Below are 23,200 nucleotides of genomic sequence, written 5' to 3'. Positions count from 1 at the left end.
CCACGCCAAAGGCTTGCACTTTACAACAGTTATCTTTTCACGAAAACTACACAAGTAAAAGCGAAACCTTCAATATTCACGTCACAATAGATACTAATTTTACTTATTTAAGCTACAATATTACCTTAAGAAATTGTTTTTCCACGAGAAAACACCTATATTTATGAGTGCACTAAGTAAATGTTCATCAGGAGCTAAACTGACTTTTAATTAGCATTAACTCTGCTCTTATGATATTAATCAAAAGCATTTTGCTTTATGTTCTCCTGGAGTCAGTAGGAGAGAAATGGAAACAAACAAATGGAACAGTTAACTGAAAGGACTGCAAGACATAACTATGAGTGCAATGGAAATGGAAATCCAGGTATGCTGGACATGAAGACTGGCAGATGGATAGTGGATGGAGGAAGGTAGTTTCTTACTGAATTCAAATAGGTAAGAAATTATGGAGACATTGACCTAATGGAAGGTCAATAAACAATATTAGAAAACATGAAGGAACAACACAGATGTGTTTAGCTAAAATGCATAAGAAAGTCAGAAGAGGTGTTTATCCAATAGTGGATATCAAATGTATGATGATGATTTATTATTATAGTATCTAAGTAAACTTTATGCCACAGCAGCCAGAAACTGCAGCCATGAGTGTGTGTGTTGCATTTGCACACACGTGCTTTTTTTTTGTGTGTGTGTGTGTGTGTGTGTGTGTGTGTGTGTGTGTTCTTTTTCTATCTCTGACGCAGGTCTTGTTGGCAGAAAGCTCATTTTCTGACAGTCTTTTTGTTGTGCCTATCTGCGACTCAGCATCTTCGCTATATGGTGAGTAGTAACTATCCTTTTCATAATATCATTACTGGTTATATTTTGATTGTTCAAATGAGAACCTTAATTGTAATAACTGTTAACACACTGAAGTAATTCAGTTGCATTATCTCCCTCAGTAAGCTGTAATGCACCTATGCTTCGAATGTGCACACACTTCTTGGAAGAGTCTTCTCCACCGTGTTTTCCCTCTCTTCATTGGAGAAGGAATGCTTTTCTCAAGTATCTTTCAATGGCATGAAAATTCAGTGGAATTAAGGTCTATCAAATGGACCAGATGTGAAAGGCACAGTTCATATCTTTAGTGGTCTGTCCTGAAGTTGTACAGTCAATTGCTGTACCACAAATCAAAACTTTTGTGGAATTGCGTAACATGTTGGAGAATGTAATGTAATGAACTGACACCTACACACTCATATTCATTGTTTATTTCCTTCAAAGCAACACCTGCTCACATATCTTTGACAACGCATTTCTGTGGCCTGGTCATAGCCCAAGCAAAATGGATGACATTTTTAAACTTCCTAAATCTATTGCAGGGATAAGCTGCGTTGTTTTCTTATCCTTGGAACATGTTCTATCTACAGCAGGATCCATTTAAGATAAACAGTTACCCATCTGTGATACGGCTATCACTTTTATTTCTATTTTGTGCCTGGATATTCTTCTTGTTGCCAGAGACATTAGTTATTATAAGGGAGGAAAGTTGTGTGCACTGTCTGTGGATGGTAATATAATAGTTCTTATATAGTCATATTTGAAATGTTTGTACTTTGTGCTTCTGAGACAGAGATCAAAAGCTAACCTGTCATATGTCTACAGACTATGAAAACTGTTTAAAAACTCCAGCCAAGCCAGCTTAAGTACCAGTAAAAAGGTCATTAACCCAATGTATAGATTTGATCCAAGTTTGCCTGCTTCCATGTCTTAGGAGCTTCTACACTATGTAACAATAATAATAATAAAAAACGTACTGCAGAGTCATTACCGCTGCTGTTAATCTTCACCTATGGAGTGGCCATCTTTGTTTAGTATTCCTGATTTATGTTGCAATCTGCTACCTAGTAATCAAACTGAGAGCACCACTGTTAACAACTGTCAAGTCTCTCCATCTGTTGATTTATCATTGTATTATTAAAGTTTTACTTTGAATGAAACACTCTCTCAGCTATTTATTATTTATCTTATTGTCATTAAACTATATACCGGGTGATCAAAAAGTCAGTATACATTTGAAACCTGAATAAATCATGGAATAATGTAGATAGAGAGGTACAAATTGACACAAATGCTTGGAATGATATGGGGTTTTATTAGAACCAAAAATACAAAAGTTCAAAAAATGTCCAACAGATGGCGCTTCATCTGATCAGAATAGCAATAATTAGCATAACAAAGTAAGACAAAGCAAATATGATGTTCTTTACAGGAAATGCTCAATATGTCCACCATCATTCCTCAACAATAGCTCTAGTCGAGGAATAATGTTGTGAACAGCACTGTAAAGCATGTCCGGAGTTATGGTGAGGCATTGGCGTTGGATGTTGTCTTTCAGCATCCCTAGAGATGTGGGTCGATCACGATACACTTGCGACTTCAGGGAACCCCAAAGCCAATAATCGCATGGACTGAGGTCCGAGGACCTGGGAGGCCAAGCATGACTAAAGTGGTGGCTGAGAACATGATCATCACCAAACGACACGCGCAAGAGATCTTTCACGCGTCTAGCAATACTTTTTTTTTTTTTTTTTTTTTTTTTTTGTTCTAATAAAACCCCATGTCATTCCAAGCATATGTGTCAATTTTTACCTCTCTATCTACATTATTCCGTGGTTTATTAAGTTTTCAAATTTATACAGACTTTTTTATCACCCGGTATTTTGTTGAAGAAAATACTTTGCTGTATGAAAGCACGTTAATTTCTCAAGGAGTATTATTCCTTAAAGTATCCACTGAGATTTGCAAATGCAGAAACCAATATTAAGTTGTTTTGTGGGAAAGGTAATTTATTTGTGAGTTTCTGTGGAGTTTCAGTTTCGTACTTGATGTTTACGCACAGTTTTATAAAAATTCTGACCAAAGTTTTGGTTGAAAATTACATATTATTTAGGAATAAAGGAGACAACTTGCTGAAAGGCAGAAGCACTGCATCATCGATAGGCACACAAACAAAAGGTGCAGAGCTTGGCTAGCTTTCGGAATGCACTTCCTCTTTCTAGCTGTAGCAAAAACATGCGCGCGCGCGCACACACACACACACACACACACACACACACACACACACACACACACACACACACACACACACACACACACACACGTGCCTGGCTCCCTACATTGTGCTCAGTTGAGTGCCAACTCTACTGGCCCACAGTGAGTCTTCTGTGGTGAAGTGGGGTGGGGTGAGGGTTGGAGAGAGGCAGGGATGGAGTTGGGAAGAAGTGGCTCATGGGAGAGTGGGGAGCCATCTGTGGGCTAGCTATGGGTGCAGGTAGAGGGGGAAGATGGTAGACAGTTGGGCACGCAGATTCGTAGACTAAGGCATGAGATAACAGCACACGGTTAGCTGATGTGAGACACACATTTGCCAAGGGTACTGGGGCAAGGGATGGTGTGTGTGTGTGTGTGTGTGTGTGTGTGTGTGTGTGTGTGTGTGTGTGTGTGTGTGTGTGTGTGTGTGTGTGTGTGTGTGAAGGAGATGCTGCAAGGATAGTACCACCTATGCAGATCAGAAAACAGGTGATGGTGGGGAGGACCCAGATGGCACAGATTGTGAAGCAGCCATTGAATACTTCTTTGTCATGAACCCCTCCAACCAAAACCAATCCAGTCCCAACATCAAACCCTGCCTGTTCCAATTCATACCACCATCTAACCATGACCCTCCTATACTCCCACCCAACCATCTCCTGGTCACCTTCCACAAATTCCTAACTTCCAGCCTGACCTCGTCATCCTTCCCCAGGTCCCCCCTAAGAAGTAAGGACTGCCCTACATAACCAGAAAATGGATTCTGATCTCATCATCCTCCCAGCAGACAAAGGTTTCACCACTGTTGTTATTAACCAAAGTGACTGCCTGGCAGAGGCCAGTTGCCTGACACTTCCACCTACAAGCTCTATCGGTGTTACCCCATCCCAGAAGTCCAACATAACCTCCAATCCCTGCTGAAATCCTTAGGCCCTCCCCAGAATCTCTCCCCGCCCTATTGTGGATGGTTACAGTGCCCCTATCAAAAGAATCTTGCCCTTTTTGATCAACATCTCTAACCAATTGGCCAAAATCTAGTCTCCTGCATTAAAGATACCAACCATTTCCTGCACTGGCTCTCCAGCATCCCCACACCCTTACCTCTTGGATCCTTACTCGTCACTGCTGATGCAACCTCCCTATACAACATCCCTCATGCCCACGGCCTTGCAGGGATTGAACACTACCTCTCCCAACACCCTTCAGATTCCCAAACATGTCACTTCATTCCTCGTACCCTTAACCAACTACATTCTAACCCCTAACTGTTTCACCTTTAAAGGGAAAGTATACAAACAAATATGTGGCACAGTCGTGGCCACCGCATGGCACCCTGCTATGCAAACCTCATCATAGGCCACCTAGAGGAAACATTCCTAGCTTCCCAAAAGCCCAAACCCCTGGTCTGGTTCAAGTTTATTGATGACTTCTTTATAATCTGTATCCAAGGCCAGGAGATCTTATCCTCATTACTCCACAATCTCAACATCTTCTTTCCCATCCACTTCACCTGGCCGTCCTCCACCAACTGGTCCACCTTCATTGTTATCAATCTCCTCTCAGATGGCTCCATCCACACCTCAGCCCACATCAGACCCACCAATCACCAACAGTACCTGCACTTTGACAGCTGCCACCCTTTCCTCACCAAAAAATCTCTGCCATCAGCCTGACAACCCATGGTAGAGGTTTCTGCAGTGATGACAACTCTCTCATCCAGTATGCTGACGGCCTCACAAAGGCCTTCACAGACAGGCAATACCCTCCAGACCTAGTTCACAAACAGATTTCCTGGGCCATATCCTCACACATACCTTATCCTCACATCCATCCCAGGAACCAATTGCAAAGGAGTGCCCCACCTTGACTCCCAGTACCATCCTGGACTGGAATGATTGAACCATGTCCTTTGTCAGGGCTTTGTCTATCTATCATCAAGCCCTGAAACAAGGGAAATCCTACCCTAGACACTTCCAACCCCTCCCAGAGTGGTGATCTGCCAACCACCCAACCTCCACATCCTAGTCCATCCCTATGCCAATCTCCTCTGTGGAAGACCCAGATGCAAGACCTGCCCAATCCACCAACCCAGCACCACCTACTCCAGTCCCGTCAGAGGCTTATCATGGCCCATCAGAGTCAGAGCCACCTGTGAAAGCAGCCATGCTCTGCTGCAAAAACCACACAGCATTTTACATTGGTATGACAACCAGCCAGCTGTTACCTAGAATGAGTGGCCGATGCCAAACTGTTGCCAAAAACAAGGTGGACGACCCAGTGGAACAACATGTAGCATAGCACAACATGCAAAATTTCAATGGCTGCTTCACAACCTGTGTGACCTGGATCGTCCCCACCACCACCAGCTTTTCTGAGCTACGCAGATGGGAGCAATCCTTACTGCACATCCTACCTGCACCCGAGCTAGCCCACAGATGGCTCCCCACTCTCCCATGAGCCACTCGACACCCCCCCCCCCAACCCCTACTCTGCCTCCCCTCTATCTCTCTCTCCATTCTTCACCCCACCCCAAACCCCCACCTCACCCCAGTCCACCCACTGTGGGCCAGTAAAGAGCTGGCAGTCAACTGAGCACAATATAGGGAGACAGGCATGTGCATGTGAATGTCTGTGTGTTGTGTGCATGTTTTTTCTACAGCTAGAAAAAGTAAGTACAATCCAAAAACTAGCCAAGCTCCATACCTTTAGTTTCTGTGCCTATCGATGATGCAGTGCTTCTGCCTTTCGATGAGTTGTCTCCTTTATTTGTAATTGTGACGAAACAATAATCAAACATCTCTCTAAGTCACTGAGAAGATACAAAGTGTCAATGAATATTATTTTGCATGTTATGTAGTGGTTACATTCATCACATTTCACTATATACTTGGTTGTAGATGCTTTAAGGTGGTCATGTACTGCACAAGAGTGACAGGCACCTGTGTGATTTACTGCCATTGACTTCACCATATTCTCACTGCTCTGCTCAGAATAAATACTTACTCTTTCTTGATGTTTTACCCAGCAAAATATCCTGAATGATAATAAGGGTGGGAAGTATGCATAACATATTAGAATTTTTGTCTGCACATCAAAACACAAACAAGGTGAACTGAGTTTCCGATTAGATCTGTCCCTAAAAGTGAAAATACCAGCAATGAACAAGGGCATGTAGATGCAGATGCAGAAGGAAAAATAAAACCACCACATTAAATACACAGAAGTTTCTTCACAAAATTTTCATAAAAACCACGAAATTAACAAAAGAAATCACGGACAGAAACTAAATCCATATTTGGATCTCTGTTTGGAGACATCTCAGGTGTTACTTATCAGGACAATGAAGAACAGGGGTCAGTGAAATAAAATGGAAAAAGATTTCTATTAAGGTAATTATAAGCTAATAACAAGAAGAAGTACAACAATATTAGTGGCTGATGCAACATGTTGCCACTTTAAAAACATGGAATATGAAATGGAGAGAGTTGTGATGAGCAACATGGTGTCTAAATTATTTTTCCAAGGACTGAAACAAAGCCCACATGAAACACCACTCAACAGTTATATATGCTTATGTCAAAAGCTGATGATTCAGCACAAAGAAAATCTGATAGACCTAGACAACTGGAATGTAATAGTAGAAGAGAAAAATAATGGCTGTATTATTAGAGAACTTGTGATTTGGGGACAAAGTAAAGGCAAAAGAATCTTTCAGTCATGTTATGTATTTCAGCTGATTGTAACAAGGACCTTCTTTGAAAATCACAAAGGAAGAAATTATACCTGGAAAATATCAGCTGAACTACATCATAATATTCCATTTACAAACATTAGTAAACTGTACAGTGTATGCAAATGTAAATGTAAATTCAGGTCAAAACCTTGTAGTGAGAAAACAGTTGGCTGAAATTCAAAATAATAAAGAAAAAAGTGAAACAAAAAATCTGTAAACATCAAGATGGCATATGACTCCACAGATAGAGAAATACTCTTCAACACTCTGGAAGAAATGAAGGTGGACAAGATGAGTACGCTAATCCAGGACACATTAACAAATACACCTTACAAAGTGAAGAGATATTGGAACAATTCAAAATCAAGACAGGAGATGACCTGTCACCCATTCTTTTTAACTCAGTTTTGGAGAAAATAATCAAGACATGTGACAAAGAAGTAAACGGGTAAAGATGTGGAGACCCAAGGATAGAACTGTCAACATAAAATGTCTGATCATTGCTGATGATGTAGCCATCACAACAAGTAACAGAAAAGAATCTCTAGAGACGCCAAATGAAATCTCAGCCGAAACAGGACGACAAATCTGTTTCAAAAATCTGGGATAGATTATACAGAAAAATGGACTGAACTTGACATTCAATGAAGAAAGGACCACAATACTACAAAAAGCATACAGACTTGCATGAAACCCCTGCAACAAAAGAAATTCTCTGTCAATGTCAAATTTAGACACTATAGTACAGTAGTCTTATCTCAGAAACAACAGTAATCAAGAGAAGAATGAAAATCAAGGAAATGCAAAAACAAAAGACGAAAGCATTGAGAAAAATCTATGAACTGGTTCCAAAATAGGATATCTGGATAAAAAGACCAACAAAATAACTGTATGAATAGGCAGACATGATTACAAACATTATCAGGAAGTAAGGACCAAGTTCTACAGACACACATATGATGAATGAAAACCGACTTGACCAAGAAGATTTTTAACATAGTGATCACTATTACAGTGAAAAACCGCCTAGGTAAAGGAAACCAAGGAAGACCTCAAGAAACTAACATCTCCACAGAAGATATGACAGACAGGACAAAATAGAGAGAAAACAGAAATTTCAGCAAACACCAAAAGAGAAGAAAATAGGAAAAACTTGGACAGAAGGGAGGAAGAAGAAACAGTGAATATATGAGAAGCTTTTGGGGAAGGAAAAAGAAAGAGACAGAAAAATATGCAATGAAAATTGATTGTGTTTTAGTGGGTTCCTTAATAATATAAAGAAAAGAAAAAATAGCATAAAAAGATGACGAATTTGAGGGTCTCCTCTTCATGTCTTTACAAACAACTATTATAGAGATGTGAAACTACTGATGTTCTAAAATTTGTTATTGTTTGAACAATGGAAGCTCAGAATTTGATTGAGGACTTAGTTTATATTGAGAGTTCAATGAAGACAGTTAAGTGAAAAAACATAATTTTCACATGAAGGTTTTCGTTAGATGTTTTTTTACAATTTTTGTAAAGGTCTAACTCAGCAACAATGCTCTGAATTGTTTTGCTAAAGTTTTGGTAATCAGCCTCCGTCAGAGAGGTGTCTGAAATTGGTGTGCAAAATTTTGTCATGGTCATACAGTGGTGAATTTCATGAACGTTGATCAAATTCAGTTGTTATTTCAAAAATCATTGATGCTGTGTTTGACATGTTTGAATGATCAGCATGTGATTTACAATGAGTTAGAGGCTTCCTTAAGCATATCAAAGGGTGCAGTATGTTTGATTTTTGCATAACATTTAGCTGTGAAAAAATATCTATTCTCAATGGGTTTTGAATAATTTGAGTATAGCTTAAAAATAGACTTCACAACATTGAACTAAGATACTCTAACTGCTGCTCCTGAAATGTAAATATAGGCTTTACTTCCAACTATTTTAAGGTGTTGAATATGAAACCTCTCATCTGTTTAAGTTTGTTTCATACTTTTGAATGCTTTAGCTGGAGAGCAGTTGTGATTAGATAGACTGTAGCAGACACAGTTTCTGCCCAGAATTTACTTAGACAATTTGTTTCAAAGGGCAAACCTGTTACTTTTTCCAACATCATATGTTTATAAAGTTCAGTTACTTCACAGCCCATCCATAAAGCTTTACTTCTTCCAGTACCTCATCTTCTATCTTCCTACCAAAACAGAAGTTCTCCTGTATGACTTGCGGGACTAGAAGTATTGGAATAAAGGATATTGTGAAGACATAGCTTTGCCACATCCTGAGGTATTGTTTCCAGAATGAATTTTCACTCTGTGGAATGGTGTATGCTGATATGAAACGTTCTCGCAGATTAAAACTGTGTTTTGGACCTTTGCCTTTCATGGGCAAATGCTCTACCAACAGGGAACGGAGCTATCTGAATGCGACTCATGATCGATCCTCTGAGCTCTATATCTGCTAGCACTCTGCATTTGTTGGAAAAACTTACAATTGTGCATCACCTGAAAAACTTGAAGGTAAGACATCCAAAGCTTTGAATATGCTGCAATGTGTGAATAAAAAGAGCTTGAGAACAGACAGATCACGGTTATTTACTATCCACCTCCATAGCCAAATGCTCAGCACAGCAGAATGCCATGTGAGGGGCCTGGGTTCAATTCCTGTCTGGGTCAGAGATTTTCTCCACTCAGGGACTGGGTGTTGTATTATCTTCATCATCTACATCTACATCTACATCCATACTCCGCAAGCCACCTGACGGTGTGTGGCAGAGGGTACCCTGAGTACCTCTATCGGTTCTCCCTTCTATTCCAGTCTCGTATCGTTCGTGGAAAGCAGGATTGTCGGTATGCTTCTGTGTGGGCTCTAATCTCTCTGATTTTATCCTCATGGTCTCTTCGCGAGATATACTTAGGAGGGAGCAATATACTGCTTGACTCTTCGGTGAAGGTATGTTCTCGAAACTTTAACAAAAGCCCATACCGAGCTACTGAGCGTCTCCCACAGAGTCTTCCACTGGAGTTTATCTATCATCTCCGTAACGCTTTCACGATTACTAAATGATCCTGTAACAAAGCGCGCTGCTCTCCGTTGGATCTTCTCTATCTCTTCTATCAACCCTATCTGGTACGGATCCCACACTGCTGAGCAGTATTCAAGCAGTGAGCGAACAAGCATACTGTAACCTACTTCCTTTGTTTTCGGATTGCATTTCCTTATGATTCTTCCAATGAATCTCAGTCTGGCATCTGCTTTACCGACGATCAACTTTATATGATCATTCCATTTTAAATCACTCCTAATGCGTACTCCCAGATAATTTATGGAATTAACTGCTTCCAGTTGCTGACCTGCTATTTTGTAGCTAAATGATAAGGGATCTATCTTTCTATGTATTCACAGCACATTACACTTGTCTACATTGAGATTCAATTGCCATTCCCTGCACCATGCGTCAATTCGCTGCAGATCCTCCTGCATTTCAGTACAATTTTCCATTGTTACAACCTCTTGATACACCACAGCATCATCTGCAAAAAGCCTCAGTGAACTTACGATGTCATCCACAAGGTCATTTATGTAGATTGTGAATAGCAATGGTCCTATGACACTCCCCTGCGGCACACCTGAAATCACTCTTACTTCGGAAGACTTCTCTCCATTGAGAATGACATGCTGTGTTCTGTTATCTAGGAACTCTTCAATCCAATCACACAATTGGTCTGATAGCCCATAAGCTCTTACTTTGTTCATTAAACGACTGTGGGGAACTGTATCGAACGCCTTGCGGAAGTCAAGAAACACAGCATCTACCTGTGAACCCGTGTCAATGGCCCTCTGAGTCTCGTGGATGAATAGCGCGAGCTGGGTTTTGCACGACCGTCTTTTTCGAAACCCATGCTGATTCCTACAGAGTAGATTTCTAGTCTCCAGAAAAGTCATTATACTCGAACATAATACATGTTCCAAAATTCTACAACTGATCGACGTTAGAGATATAGGTCTATAGTTCTGCACAGCTGTTTGACGTCCCTTCTTGAAAACGGGGATGACCTGTGCCCTTTTCCAATCCTTTGGAACGCTACGCTCTTCTAGAGACCTAAGGTACATATGATCCTCATCAACACACAAGTCACGGAAGTGGCATCAACTAAAAAGACTTGCCCAGGTGACCAGTCTACCCATGGGAGGCCCTATCAATACAACATTTCATGGTTATTTACTAAGTGTTACATTTGATACCATTTGGAATATGGTTGCTTTAGATATGGGTAGTCATGACTGTTTGCATCCAGAGACAAAAATGTAAACTGTGATGTTACCAGAAGACAAAGAATTTAATAGGATTCCATAATAATTTGGATCCATTCAGACTGTAATGAACATCTACAGGTATTAGCTAATCACTTATTATTTACAATTAGGTGCCAGGCCATGCACTATGGCATCCGACCAACCGAGTCTCCATTCATTATCATTCCCTCCCTCACAGTGGCAATAGTATCATTAGGCACCCTTGGAAGGGTAGCCTCCTGTCATTGTCTCTTGGGTACAAATACTTTCAGAGAGGACAGCGTTCCCTAGTGGCAGTAAATACACAAAACATTGTGTCTTTCAACTAGGTACTGTTGATAATAGTGTTTGGTTCCTGAAAATCATGATCTCTCTCTCTCTCTCTCTCTCTCTCTCTCTCTCTCTCTCTCTCTCTCTCTCTCACTTTCTCAGTCACTCACACACACACACACACACACACAAAATTACACATAAAAAAATGATGAAATACACTGAGTCTGAGTCACACAGAACAAAGAAAAATTTAAAGGTAAAAAAATAAAAAATGAAACAACTAATATATTGTTCACTTTTGTATCGCTACACCTGGTAAAGGGCATGTGTCAATAGTGATCATGCACAGCATTGCATTTTGCCTTCAAAGATGGGCAGTTTTGAGCATGAGGATGGCAGGTAGTCTACACTCGGCAAAGAAAATTGCTTGCAGATGGATCTTTTGAAAACCTCTTGTGGTGTGTGAATAGTCACTTGCAGCATTCCATCATGCCTTCAATGATGGCCAGCTTCCAGTACAAGGAGGGCAGGTTGTCATCTCTTACTATGACTGTGCACATGATGTAGGTAACCAGATGACCAGTGTTGTGTAAGACCTGGAATCCTTGCTGCTGTAGTTTCCATCTTGTGAGCAATTGCAGTCTGGCTGCACAAAGATCTGGCTGAGGGATACTTGTGATTGTGGTTCCACTCAGGAAATGACTTGGGGTGAAGACTTGGGGATCAGTAGGACTGCAAGATAGTGGCATGAGAGTTCAAGCAAGCCTTAATTTGGCCTGTCAGAGTTGTCAGCACATCGAATGTTGCACACACTGTTCCCATCATTTGCCACAAGTTGTGTTTGGAGGGTGTCACTCCTGCTTCCCATATTCACCAAAAGGGTGATGCTGGAGGAATGAAGTGCGAACTGATGCCTTCTTTGCCTTGAATTGTTCTGCTAATGTGACAGAGGATTTTAGCTGTTTCTTCTGGCATCTCGTCAAATACAGAAACATTGGAGGTATCTGACAGAGGCTATGAAATGATGTCTTAAGCAAGGCTGGCACCTTCTACCACAGGCTGTTTTCCTCTAGGTGTGCAGGCGACACTTATCATGATGTTATATGAGCTGGATTCTCCATTATAAGTACAGGGTTCCATACCACAGCTGATGAAATGTTCTATATCTCTGACACACTGTTCCTCATAAACATCTTCATATTGCCTCATGAACTCAGCAGCTTTCCATAAACTTAGGTTGTCTTGATTGGCTCTGTTCAGTCTAAGAAAATCAATTGATGCATTGTGGAAAGAATTCCCTAACTGACTTGGCTCTTCATGAGTTGGATTTGGACAACAAATTTGCCTTTGGAATCTTCAGTCATGTATTCCACAATGTGTGTTTCTTTCTTTTTCTCTTCTTTCATCATTATAACTTCATTTAATTCTCCTGTCTTCCAGAATTGAATGTGTTTGAATGTCAGTGCTGGATTTTACACTGCCTGATATGAGGGACCATTGTGATGAACTGCTGGACTGTACCTTTGATAATGGCCTGATATGACCCAACCTAGTCATGTTCCCTGAAGTGTGGGATGATCAGTTCCTATTGAGATGGTACATGGCCTTTGAATGTACGGACAAAATTCTGCACCTCACAATACATCAATTATGCCAGTGAACCAAACCTCTGGATTAGTGAGTCGTATATTTGGCAGGTTCCATGTGCTGGCATCAATTATTTGTTCTAGCAAAATGTCAGTTACCTCCAGCAAAATTAAATATTTGACAGGAAAAAGTTGCTTATGGAGGAGCCTACTTGTACAGAGAGTGGTGTTATGTTTCTGAGAGGGTTGCACCTATTCCTTGAATCAGTGCTTGGCTGTGCCACCTTTGAATTCTGAGGCATTGTGCACCTGTTTCTGATTTAGAGCATGACTGCAACCCAGAGTCTAATAGAATATGACAGGTCTGCCATCTTGCAACTTATTCTCATTGTCACAAGGAATAGTTGTTTGCCTGGGCTGATCTTCAGTGAACTTGATGTACTTGACTGATGTTTGTCATTTTGCTCATGTTGCATGCCACTTGGAGAATCCTCCCTTCTTCCATCTTGTGTGTGCTGCGATTCTGCATGCAGTAATGTGTTGTGTTGTTTTCTACAAGTATGACAATTAATGGGTTTGCAGTTAGAAACCCTGTGATCACTCTTCAGTCAATTGTAACACACGCTGTTGTGAGCCATAGGGAGCTTTGCATTCGCTACATGCAGTTTGCCTGCATTTGTTGCACTCGTGCGATGCAAAAGGCTGATTGCACATAACACATGCAGCACTAAAAGTGACATAAATTTGTCTCGAAGACTCAAACTGCTGGCCATTGGAGGCACTCCATTCTTTATTATTAGATACAATATGACATTATGGTACTGTAGTCTTTATGATTTCTAATGATTTGCACTTGTTTTTGAGAAAAACACACATTTCTTTGAATGCCAGAAACCTGTTTGAACTCAGGTGCCTTCAAATTATGTTCTTGTAGATGGTTCAACTCTTTCTAGAAGAAACTGATATAATGATATCTTGCAGAGAGACATCTAGCTGTAATGCCATCAATGCATACATGTTTCTAGAATCCTTGTTCAGCACTGCAGAAAGTTCACTTGCACATGGTAGCATAAACATTCTCTTCAAATGTGCCAATACAGTCAGTCAAGGATTATTTTATCTGTTACAGACCAAACCGAAACCTACCTTAAGGTTGGTGTTAACGACTGGAAGATGACTAGTTAGGTGAACTAAGCAAATATGTTACTTAGCAATGCCCTCTAACTCCTCATTATTTATGATGAGACTCACAAATGTATTGTAAAAATGCCTGAACCACATTATATCATTATTAAATGATGGCACTTTTGTGGTGGGCAGCTTGAAACTACATTTTGATGCACTTGATGCTGATCCAGCATCTGATGAAACCCTGTCAGCTGCATTGGTACGATTCATCTGGATTGCTCCCATCTTTTTCAAAACCTCAAAAACCATATTTTCAAAGATATTTCTATCATAAGCATGTTCTTCTACATCTTCAAACAATTAAACCTGTGACTGCACATCCTCATACTTCTCCATGATCTTTGACAATTCTTCTATCATGACAATACTATCCAAAGTGTCCAATTTGCCTGTTATGTCGAATTTGTTTGCAAACTTTAACAACTACGTGAGGCTTGCTTTCACAGCCAAGTGTGTAGTAATAAGTTTCTTTTTTAAAATTCCACCCAGCTTGAAAAGTTAGAGGTGGCAAGTAACAGCAGAAGCAGCAATTACAATGAGTGGGAATTCAGGTAGTGGAATGGCCAGACCAGGTACTTTGCTTATAGATGCATATGTTGATGCTGCTGGCTGTCTCTCCAACTGCTTGCCACTGCCATTTCACCAATGGATGGCTGCCACTGCACATTACTTCATTGAACCCACCTGATGTGGCAACCAAACAAGTTAAATGTTAGTTTTGGTTCTGATTATTTATCCATACTTGGTTGTCAGTGCATATTCCAAGGAGATGGAGCATGGAATTACATGTGGCTGCCTTTCATTGCACTTATCTCTGGTGAGTTATCACTCCTAGTTGTATCAACATCTTTTGAAACTGAATATTTATACTACTTGCTTTAAACCCCCCCCCCCCCCCCCCAGTTCAACGCACAGGGACAAAAATGACCCTTCCAGTGTTGTCCGAGTTAGCAAGAGGGTGGAGTCTGGCAGGACAGCACTGGTGGCATTAAATGCATCTTCAGTTTTAATTACATGGTCATGGGTGGCAAGGATCTGGTCTTATATGCAACACTTGCCCTGTATTGCCAAATCTTGGAAGAGATTAGAGGATAGAGGACAGTATGAAACAGTCATCTGGTTGGCGATACACAGTGACAATGTTCAAAGACCAAGCAGGACCCAGGGTGGTGGTTCCTGATCCAGTTTTTGTAAAAGAAGCTCTAGTTGAACTGATGGTGGCAGAGATAGTAGCATCAATGGACATCATCTCAGGTAGCCACATCAGGTGGCCATTAATGAACTCCATCATGGCAAGAGCCCATGGGGCCACTATCCTGAAACTACATACATGTAGGAGTCAATCTAATCGGAAACAGGTGATATGAATGGAGTAGTATGTGTTTGGGTCTGAGAGCAGCCGACAGAGGAGTTCTGGGTTGCCACCCATACAACACCTTGGTCAATCTCCTTCTGTTAACTGGTTTGGTGTGATACACGCTGGGGAGAGAGGTCTGAGTGGCATCTGAGGATGCCCCCCCTACCACCCTGCCGTCAACCTCCATTGTCTGACCTATTGCTGTTTGAATGTCTGGACCATTTTCTCAGCTTCCACATTGCTCTGAGAGCTTCTGACACTAGCCATTGCTCTGCCTCTGATGCCATTCAGGTGATGTTTCTATCAACTATTTTCTATTAATCATGCATATGCTGGAAAAGTTAGAAATATGTATATTGTGAACATTAGTGTTAGCCAGTATTTAGATTCCTGAGTCAAAATACTCTGATAAATTATACAAGAAAAGGCTAATAAGGTACCATTTTACTTGATTTTCAATGTTAGGAGATTCCCAGTTGCCTGCATGATGTCTATTGGAACCTGTTAAAGACCTTGCACCAGAATATAAAACTATTCTGAATGCAATACAGGGCTCCATAACCTAGATGAAAATTATTTTTATTTCTAGTATTGCAGTGATGAATTTCGTAGTTAATCCTAAATTCAAGCTTTATTATTAACAACAAATACCTTTGTGAACTAAATACAATGCCATAAGAGTGTAACAGTCTCAAGGCCTTGGAAGAGGCTTCTACAAGATGTCCTTTTAGTAATTTGTCGTAAAATTCTTACTGCATATATTTGTAGAACAAATACTTCTTCACCATAGCAGTTTTGACCCAGATGATTAAGCAGTGGGACAGTACTGAGTGAAAGTATGCTACCAGTTCCATCTGCAGGTCAACACAAAGAAAAGAGATTTCTAAAAGAGACCGAACTAAGCTTTTCAATTAACTTCTCAGTTTTTTATCCATCTGGATACCTAGGAATTCCACACATGATGTTTCATTTAGTCCTTGTCCATTAATCTCTAGTTCTGGTACCTGAAGGTAAATTTTATTTGTTTGAAATTACATAATATAAGCTTCCGTATGATTAAGTGTTAAGCTGTTTTCTGCGAACCAATGATAAACCTGTAGTTCCTTGCTATGGCAGTGGGAAAAGAACATAATCTGTACACGTACAGTTGGTGTGAATAGTGATTTATTACCATGTATAACAGCTTACATAAATGTGACTGTCACAGTCAATGTCAGAGAACAGAATACGCTGCTGCCTGGAACCATAAAGTTATTTTTGCCTAATGGCAGCGGTGTTATTAGTCAAGTTCCCACAAACCTACTCCATTTTTCTGCTTATGTCTGGCATGGGTGTGTTAATGTCCTTTATCAGCAAATTTGTATCACTGGCAAACATCAAAGTTTTTGAATAATCCTTCAGTGTCCTTTGGGAGACCCATTACTTATGTTGTTAAGCACATAAGGGGAATGCAATTAATAGTATAACTTTATAGTTTCCATTGTGGAATTTTTCGATCTATGTAATTAAAGACCTTGGTAAAATCACTACAAATGCCAGCAGGCTAATTTTTTCTTGCTTCATTGCCTGTTTTTTATGGCCAGCAGTTCTATCCTATATTTATTAATTTTCTCTATAGAATTTTCCTTTGATACAGTTAAACACCTTGTTAATAAATATTTTTCAATGAAAGATATTTATTGCAAACAATATGATAACAAGTATTACATTGGAGAATGAGATCAGGATAAGTTGCATTTGTTACACAGGTTTGAAGGCAACAAAAATTTCACTGTGAAATAAAGTACCACAGCTATTATCTGAACCTATGAAAAAATTTGTTACTGCTCTTTGTTTGCAGATAATTAATGTTTTTGCTGTTTCCTTCAATAAGTGCTCTGCTACAGTAGCAATTTCATATTACAATTATTCTCTGTAAATATGAATATTGCAATAAAACATCTAAAGATTAAAGTGATTGTCAATAAGAAGAGAATTATCTAGAATTTTTAAGATTTAATTTTGCATCAGCTGCACAGATAAAAATACATTCTAATTATATCCAAAAGAGTTGGTTAACATCATTTACTTCTTTCTTTTTCTATTTGACTATGATATAAAAAGCAAAGAAATATGGTTGCTGTTGTTCTGTAATCTGAAGACAGAGACTCAGACTCCATGTGATGTGACTGCATATATAATTTTAATATGAGATGTGCCAAAAAATTATTTTGAATATATAAATAATTAATTTTTAAGTGTAAAAGAAATGCCCTTCATTATTTCAACTTGGTTATTTTAATTACCAGAAACTGTGTGTTTGCAAGTTTTTTTAGACAAAGAAGGTTAAAGCCACAGGTCAGGAGCTAAAAAGGTATACTTTTCCAAAGGAGAAACATTAATACTATTAGTCTGCACAAAAATGTTATGGGACATATTAACAAACTTTTGGCTTTAGAGATAAAGTTTTTTGGCATAACACATGAAATAAACTGAAACACCATTTTCTATACTGAATCCACCTGGATAGCCAAGAACACTAAAGCACATGCTTCTGAAACATGGGTATGTGAACCAGCCCCAGATTGATTTGTCTTGGGGATTAACAATTGAGGCTGTGGACCAAGCCAGCTGGTATGTGGGTTGTAAGTGGTTTCCCACATCCAACTACATAAATAGCAGGCTGGTATTCATGTCTCACCTCAGACACACAGCACAGCAACACTCAGAAAACAGTATCAGACTTGAACATGAGATCTGCACTAGATATAAACAGATGGATTACACAGATTCCTTCCCTAAGAGAGTGGTGATATTAGGAAGAGCATCCAGCCATCAAACACCACTAACACTCCCAAAAATGATGTATAATAATGCTGACCCCATAGAAAAATGAGACAAGGGAAAGGGAAAAGAAAGAAAGAATTAATTTTGATATTATCGTAAAATATTTACCATTAATTGTTCATTTTTTTATTCTTTAACTTTCACCCATACTTCTTTTGATATGAAACCACAAAATAAAAATCATTGTGTATGCAAAATCAGCTTTAGGTTATTTGTGGTTGCACTAAACCAATTAAGGTGGATGTTAGAATGATTTCTCTGAAAAGGAATTCTTCTTCTGTCTTTTTTTCAATCTGAGCTTGTCCTGTACCTCCAATTACTTTATCACTGATGAGATGCTAAATCCAACTCTTCCTTATGTATGTAAAAGTATTTTTTTAATCACCATGCATAATATTACTCTTTTTTTTACAGAAGAAGAACACCAGGAAGTTGTACCACCAGCACAACAAGAACAACATGGTCCCCCTGTGCCTCCTGAGACACTGAGCGAAACTTCCACAATCACTCCAACAGCAGCTGTGACTAGTGCTCAAGCACCATCAGCTCAGTTTCCACTAAGTGCAGAAATGGCTGCTGGCTCTCCCCTTGGTGCCACTGTTCCTGCAGTTCCAGGATCACCAACTCCTGCTATTCCTACAGTGCCTTCTGTAGCAGAAGCTACCCCCCCTCCAGCATCACCTATTCTTCAGGCAGTGATAGCTCCTGACAATAAAGACCTTTCCACAAAGGAACCTTTGACAACAACACCAGCAAAATCACCTTCTGTGGCAATGGCCCCCCAACCTGATCTTGCGCCAGTGCAGCAGGTCGAGGAATTGTCCACTCTTACATCAACATCTCCTACAGCTCCGACTGCAGAACCAGTGGGCCCAGAACTCCTTCCTTCAGAGACAAAGCAAACTACATTGCCAACTCCAGCACAACCATTGGCAGAAAAGCCACCAGCTGAAGTAAGTGCCACACAAGGAAGCCAGTTTGTTCCTGCAACAGTAGAGCCCACTGTGCATCCTACAGAACCTCAGCCAACTATCACTCACCCACAAACTGCTCCACCTGTTCCACCTCCAACAGGTCCCCCAGTTGCCCCTCTACCAGCATCTGTGAGTGGTGCACCACCCCAAGATAAAATACTTTCTTCTACACCACCTGCAGCTTCACCCATGCCAACAGCTCCAGCTCCAACTCCGCCAGAGCAAGTCATGACCAAGCAACCTCCAATGCCAGCAGTTGAAGCAACCCCTGCAGTTGCAACACCACCTCTGACTCCACCTGTTCCTACAGCTCCAACTCTACCAGAGCAAATCATGACCAAGCAACCTCCAATGCCAGCAGCTGAAGCAACCCCTGCACCACCTCTGACTCCACCTGTTCCTACAGCTCCGGCTCCACCACAGCAAGTCATGGCTCAAAAACCTCCAGCACCGGTGCTTGGAGCAGCCCCTACAGCTGGAACACAACCTCCAGCTTCACCTGTTCCGACAGCTCCAACTCTGCTCGAACAAGTTATGACTGAGAAACTTCCAGCACCAGTGGTTGGAGCAGCCCCTACAGCCGGAACACAACCTGCAACTTCACCTGTTCCAAAAGCTCCAACTCCATCGGAGCAATTCATAACTCAAAAACCTTCAGCACCAGTGCCTGAAGCAGCCCCTGAAGCAGCAGTCCCTACAGAAGTACCCAAACTTACTGAAAAGTCATCAGTTCCTGCAGTCCCTCAAGCAGAGACAACAAAGTCTGCCGCTGCACCAGCTGTCCCAGTAGCTGTAAGTCCACAAACTCCAGTGACACCAACTCTGACACAACCTTCCCCAGTAACATCACCTCCAGCAGCAGGAGCTGTGCCACCATCAGTTCCTACAGAACCAGTTGTAGGTGCACACATTCCATCACCACCAATTCCACCAACCACAACAACACCCTCTACACCATTACCAATTTCTGCTCCAACTGCAGCAGCAGGAAAACCAGCTGAATTGCCCCCTCTGGCATCTCCTCCATCTTCTCCCATTGATACGCTGACAAGACCAATGTCCACTGCTCTGGTATCTGTGCCAAAAACAAAACAGAAAGCACCAACAAAAACGCCAGAGCCACCAAAACCTCCTATTCCAATGCCAGCTCCAGAATCGCCATCTGCAGTGCAACCCCCATCAGCAGCCCCTGTGGTCTCTCCTGTGACAGAGCAGCAGATTCCAAAACCTGCTACTGCTGCTGCTGCTACTGCTGCTGCTGCTACTACTACTACTGCCACTAGTGCTACCACTACTCCAGAATTAAAGGGAGCTAAAGCTGAAGAATCACCTGAGAAAAGTGAAAAGAAATCTGGAAAACAGCAGACAACAACGAAACAAGAGAAAGACTCAGGTAATTTAGAAAAGCTACCTACAACTCAGACAGCAGAAACAGACAGCAAGACAACTAAGAAAGTGAAAGACACTGAACAAGGCACAGACAGTCAAGCTGCACATGAAAAATCCACTGCCAAAACCACCTCAAAACAGGCAAAGCAGACAAAACCTAAGGCACCAGACACCCCTACAAAGTCTGAAACTGCACCTCTTAAAGCTGGTGATGTGACAACGCCAACACCAGCCAAACCAGCTGCTGCACCTGCAACTGAATCTGTATCACCAGAAGCTGAAGCAGCACCCTCAATCACGAAACCAAAAACTAAGGTTGTTAAAAAGATAGCAAAGGAAGCTGCTACAAAAGAAACAATGCAGCAGGATTCGTCTTCAAAGACTGTTTCACCTCCCTCATCTCCTACTGCAAGCTTGGTTCCACAATCCCCTGATGTGGGTAAGATAGCACCAGCTAAGACATCTGAGAAAGATCAGTCAGCTGGAAAGGAAGCAGCTTCTGCTAAGGTGGCAACTCCCAAGCCTCAAGTACCTGCTGAGAAAAGTCCGGCAGTTCCAGTGAAGGAATCAGCTGGAGCAGAAGCAGCTCCACCTGCAGCTACAGCTTCCACAGAGCAGGCATCACCTGCTCCTGTGCCTCCAAAACGAAAAGCAGCAAAGGCTGCAGCTTCTGGTGAAGGTGCTAGCAAGCCACAACCTAAACCTGCAAAACCTACTTCAAAACCTAAAAAGTAACACAATAAGACATTTTCCATTGCTTATTTGCACTCAGGAGTTTCTCCTTTTAAGCTGCATAACATTTGGCTGGAGTTTTTTAAAAATATTTTATACTCTTTCTTTATCAGTCTGCCAGTTTGCTTGTTTGTAATCAAAATAAGATGAACTAATAGGAAATGTAATGCTCTACTTACATGCATTTTGCACAGCTTTATCAAAAATCTTCCATTGCATGATTTATTTTGGACAAAACACTACAGCTTTTTAAAATTTATGCTGTACATATTTTACATTTTCAATTTTTTAAAACTCTAATTAAAAGTTTAACTAGCACCCATTTCAACACAAGATTATGTAACATAGCAACATTATCAAACAACATTCAAAATTTGTATACTAATTTTTATGAGTAATAATTGAATATTAATGTAGATTAATTGCATTTTCAGGTCTGTGCATAGCCTTGTAAATTTTCATATGTTTAATGAGTGAACATTGAACTAAACCTTGGAGTTTGAATGTATGTGCCAAACTGAGTGGACCCCAGTGTGTATCTTTTATGCTATTCAGTCCCTTACATTTTCCATTCAGATTTCTTTGTGTATCAGAACATTACATAAAAGGACAAAGTATGTGATGTATAAGAGCCATAAAAGTAAAATAAAAGAACAGACATTAATAATAAAAGAAAAAGCTGTTCATCTTTGAACAGAGAAAACAGGGTTGTAGTTTCAGTTTGTAGTGCTGTCTGCATAATAAATGTTACAAATTCTGCCTTCTTTGTTATTTCCTGGTGTATGAAAATGTGTTTCAATTGTAACAGTATATTGTAATTTAAATGTGAAATTAAAAAGTGATGTTCTGTGTTTTCCATCTAAAAAATTATTTTAAAATCACCCCAAGTGTACAATTAGTCTGATCTTAAACACTTTTATTCTCTGCACTATTGTTAAAAAAAAAGAAACTATCTGTTATGTTGTGTAGTCCAGTTCAATATAACATAAATGAAATGTTATTCTGATTTAATAATAAATTATTGTCTGTTATTAAAATAATAGTAAACCAAGTGAAATTATGGTGGGGGGAACAACAAAATGTCGAATACTAAATCAAAGAAGATGTTGTGAGACAGCTGATGGTTACACATTAGACTTAATATTATACTATTATGCTAGGAAAGGTACAATGCAACGTTTTTTAAAAAATCTTTCCTGAGTATAGCAATAACTACTACTGAAGTTTTAGGCAACTGTTATTGTAATGTTATTTCGCTGTGGAATTAAGGTGGTGTATCATTTTATTTGATTCATACATTCAATTTGAATACTGTATGTGCAGAAAAAATGTCCTGTTATCTTGTAATTGTATGATGATAAGATGTATGATTTACTAAATGATTCTGCCTATAGGATTATTGATTATGACCCTCATGACACAAGGGACAGAAAACCTCTGCACTCTTGAGTTGTCTGCATCACCTCAAGAGACCATCAACAGGTTAAGACCACATGGTTGCTTACTTCCAAGATTGCCTGGCCTTCCTAAAAATCACAAGAAAGGCCTGCCTTTACAGCCAACAGTAAGCAACACTAGTGCTTGTACATATGATTTTGCCAAACACATTGCTTCCTTTCTGAGACCATTGGTGGACAAATGCTCACATCATACATGTAACTCAGTTTATTTTACCAACAGATTGGGGACTCTCCATCTAAGCAGTTTGAACTTTGTCATAGTATCAGTTTTTACATAGGTCCCTCTTGTAGATTCTTTGGTACTAATTGGTAATAAGTTTCAGGAGGCCACC

At 40.3% G+C, this 23,200-nt stretch overlaps 1 protein-coding gene across 2 annotated transcripts in view; it reads left to right on the top strand.

Annotated features, from left to right (window-relative positions):
• Positions 1-22,261, top strand: part of LOC126194661 (proteoglycan 4-like) — a 75,952-nt gene extending 53,691 nt beyond the window's left edge. For both annotated transcript variants that reach the window (XM_049932862.1, XM_049932869.1), the window contains one exon: positions 18,728-22,261. In XM_049932862.1, the coding sequence (XP_049788819.1) occupies positions 18,728-21,411 (2,684 nt within the window). In that variant the 3' untranslated portion in view covers positions 21,412-22,261. The remainder of the gene's footprint in view (positions 1-18,727) is intronic.
• The last annotated feature ends 939 nt before the right edge of the window (positions 22,262-23,200 follow it).

The sequence above is a fragment of the Schistocerca nitens genome, chromosome 1 (assembly GCF_023898315.1).
Source record: "Schistocerca nitens isolate TAMUIC-IGC-003100 chromosome 1, iqSchNite1.1, whole genome shotgun sequence".
NCBI lineage: Eukaryota > Metazoa > Arthropoda > Insecta > Orthoptera > Acrididae > Schistocerca > Schistocerca nitens.
The sequence above is the reverse complement of the archived record's forward strand: the minus strand, read 5'-3'. Positions and strand labels throughout refer to the sequence as shown.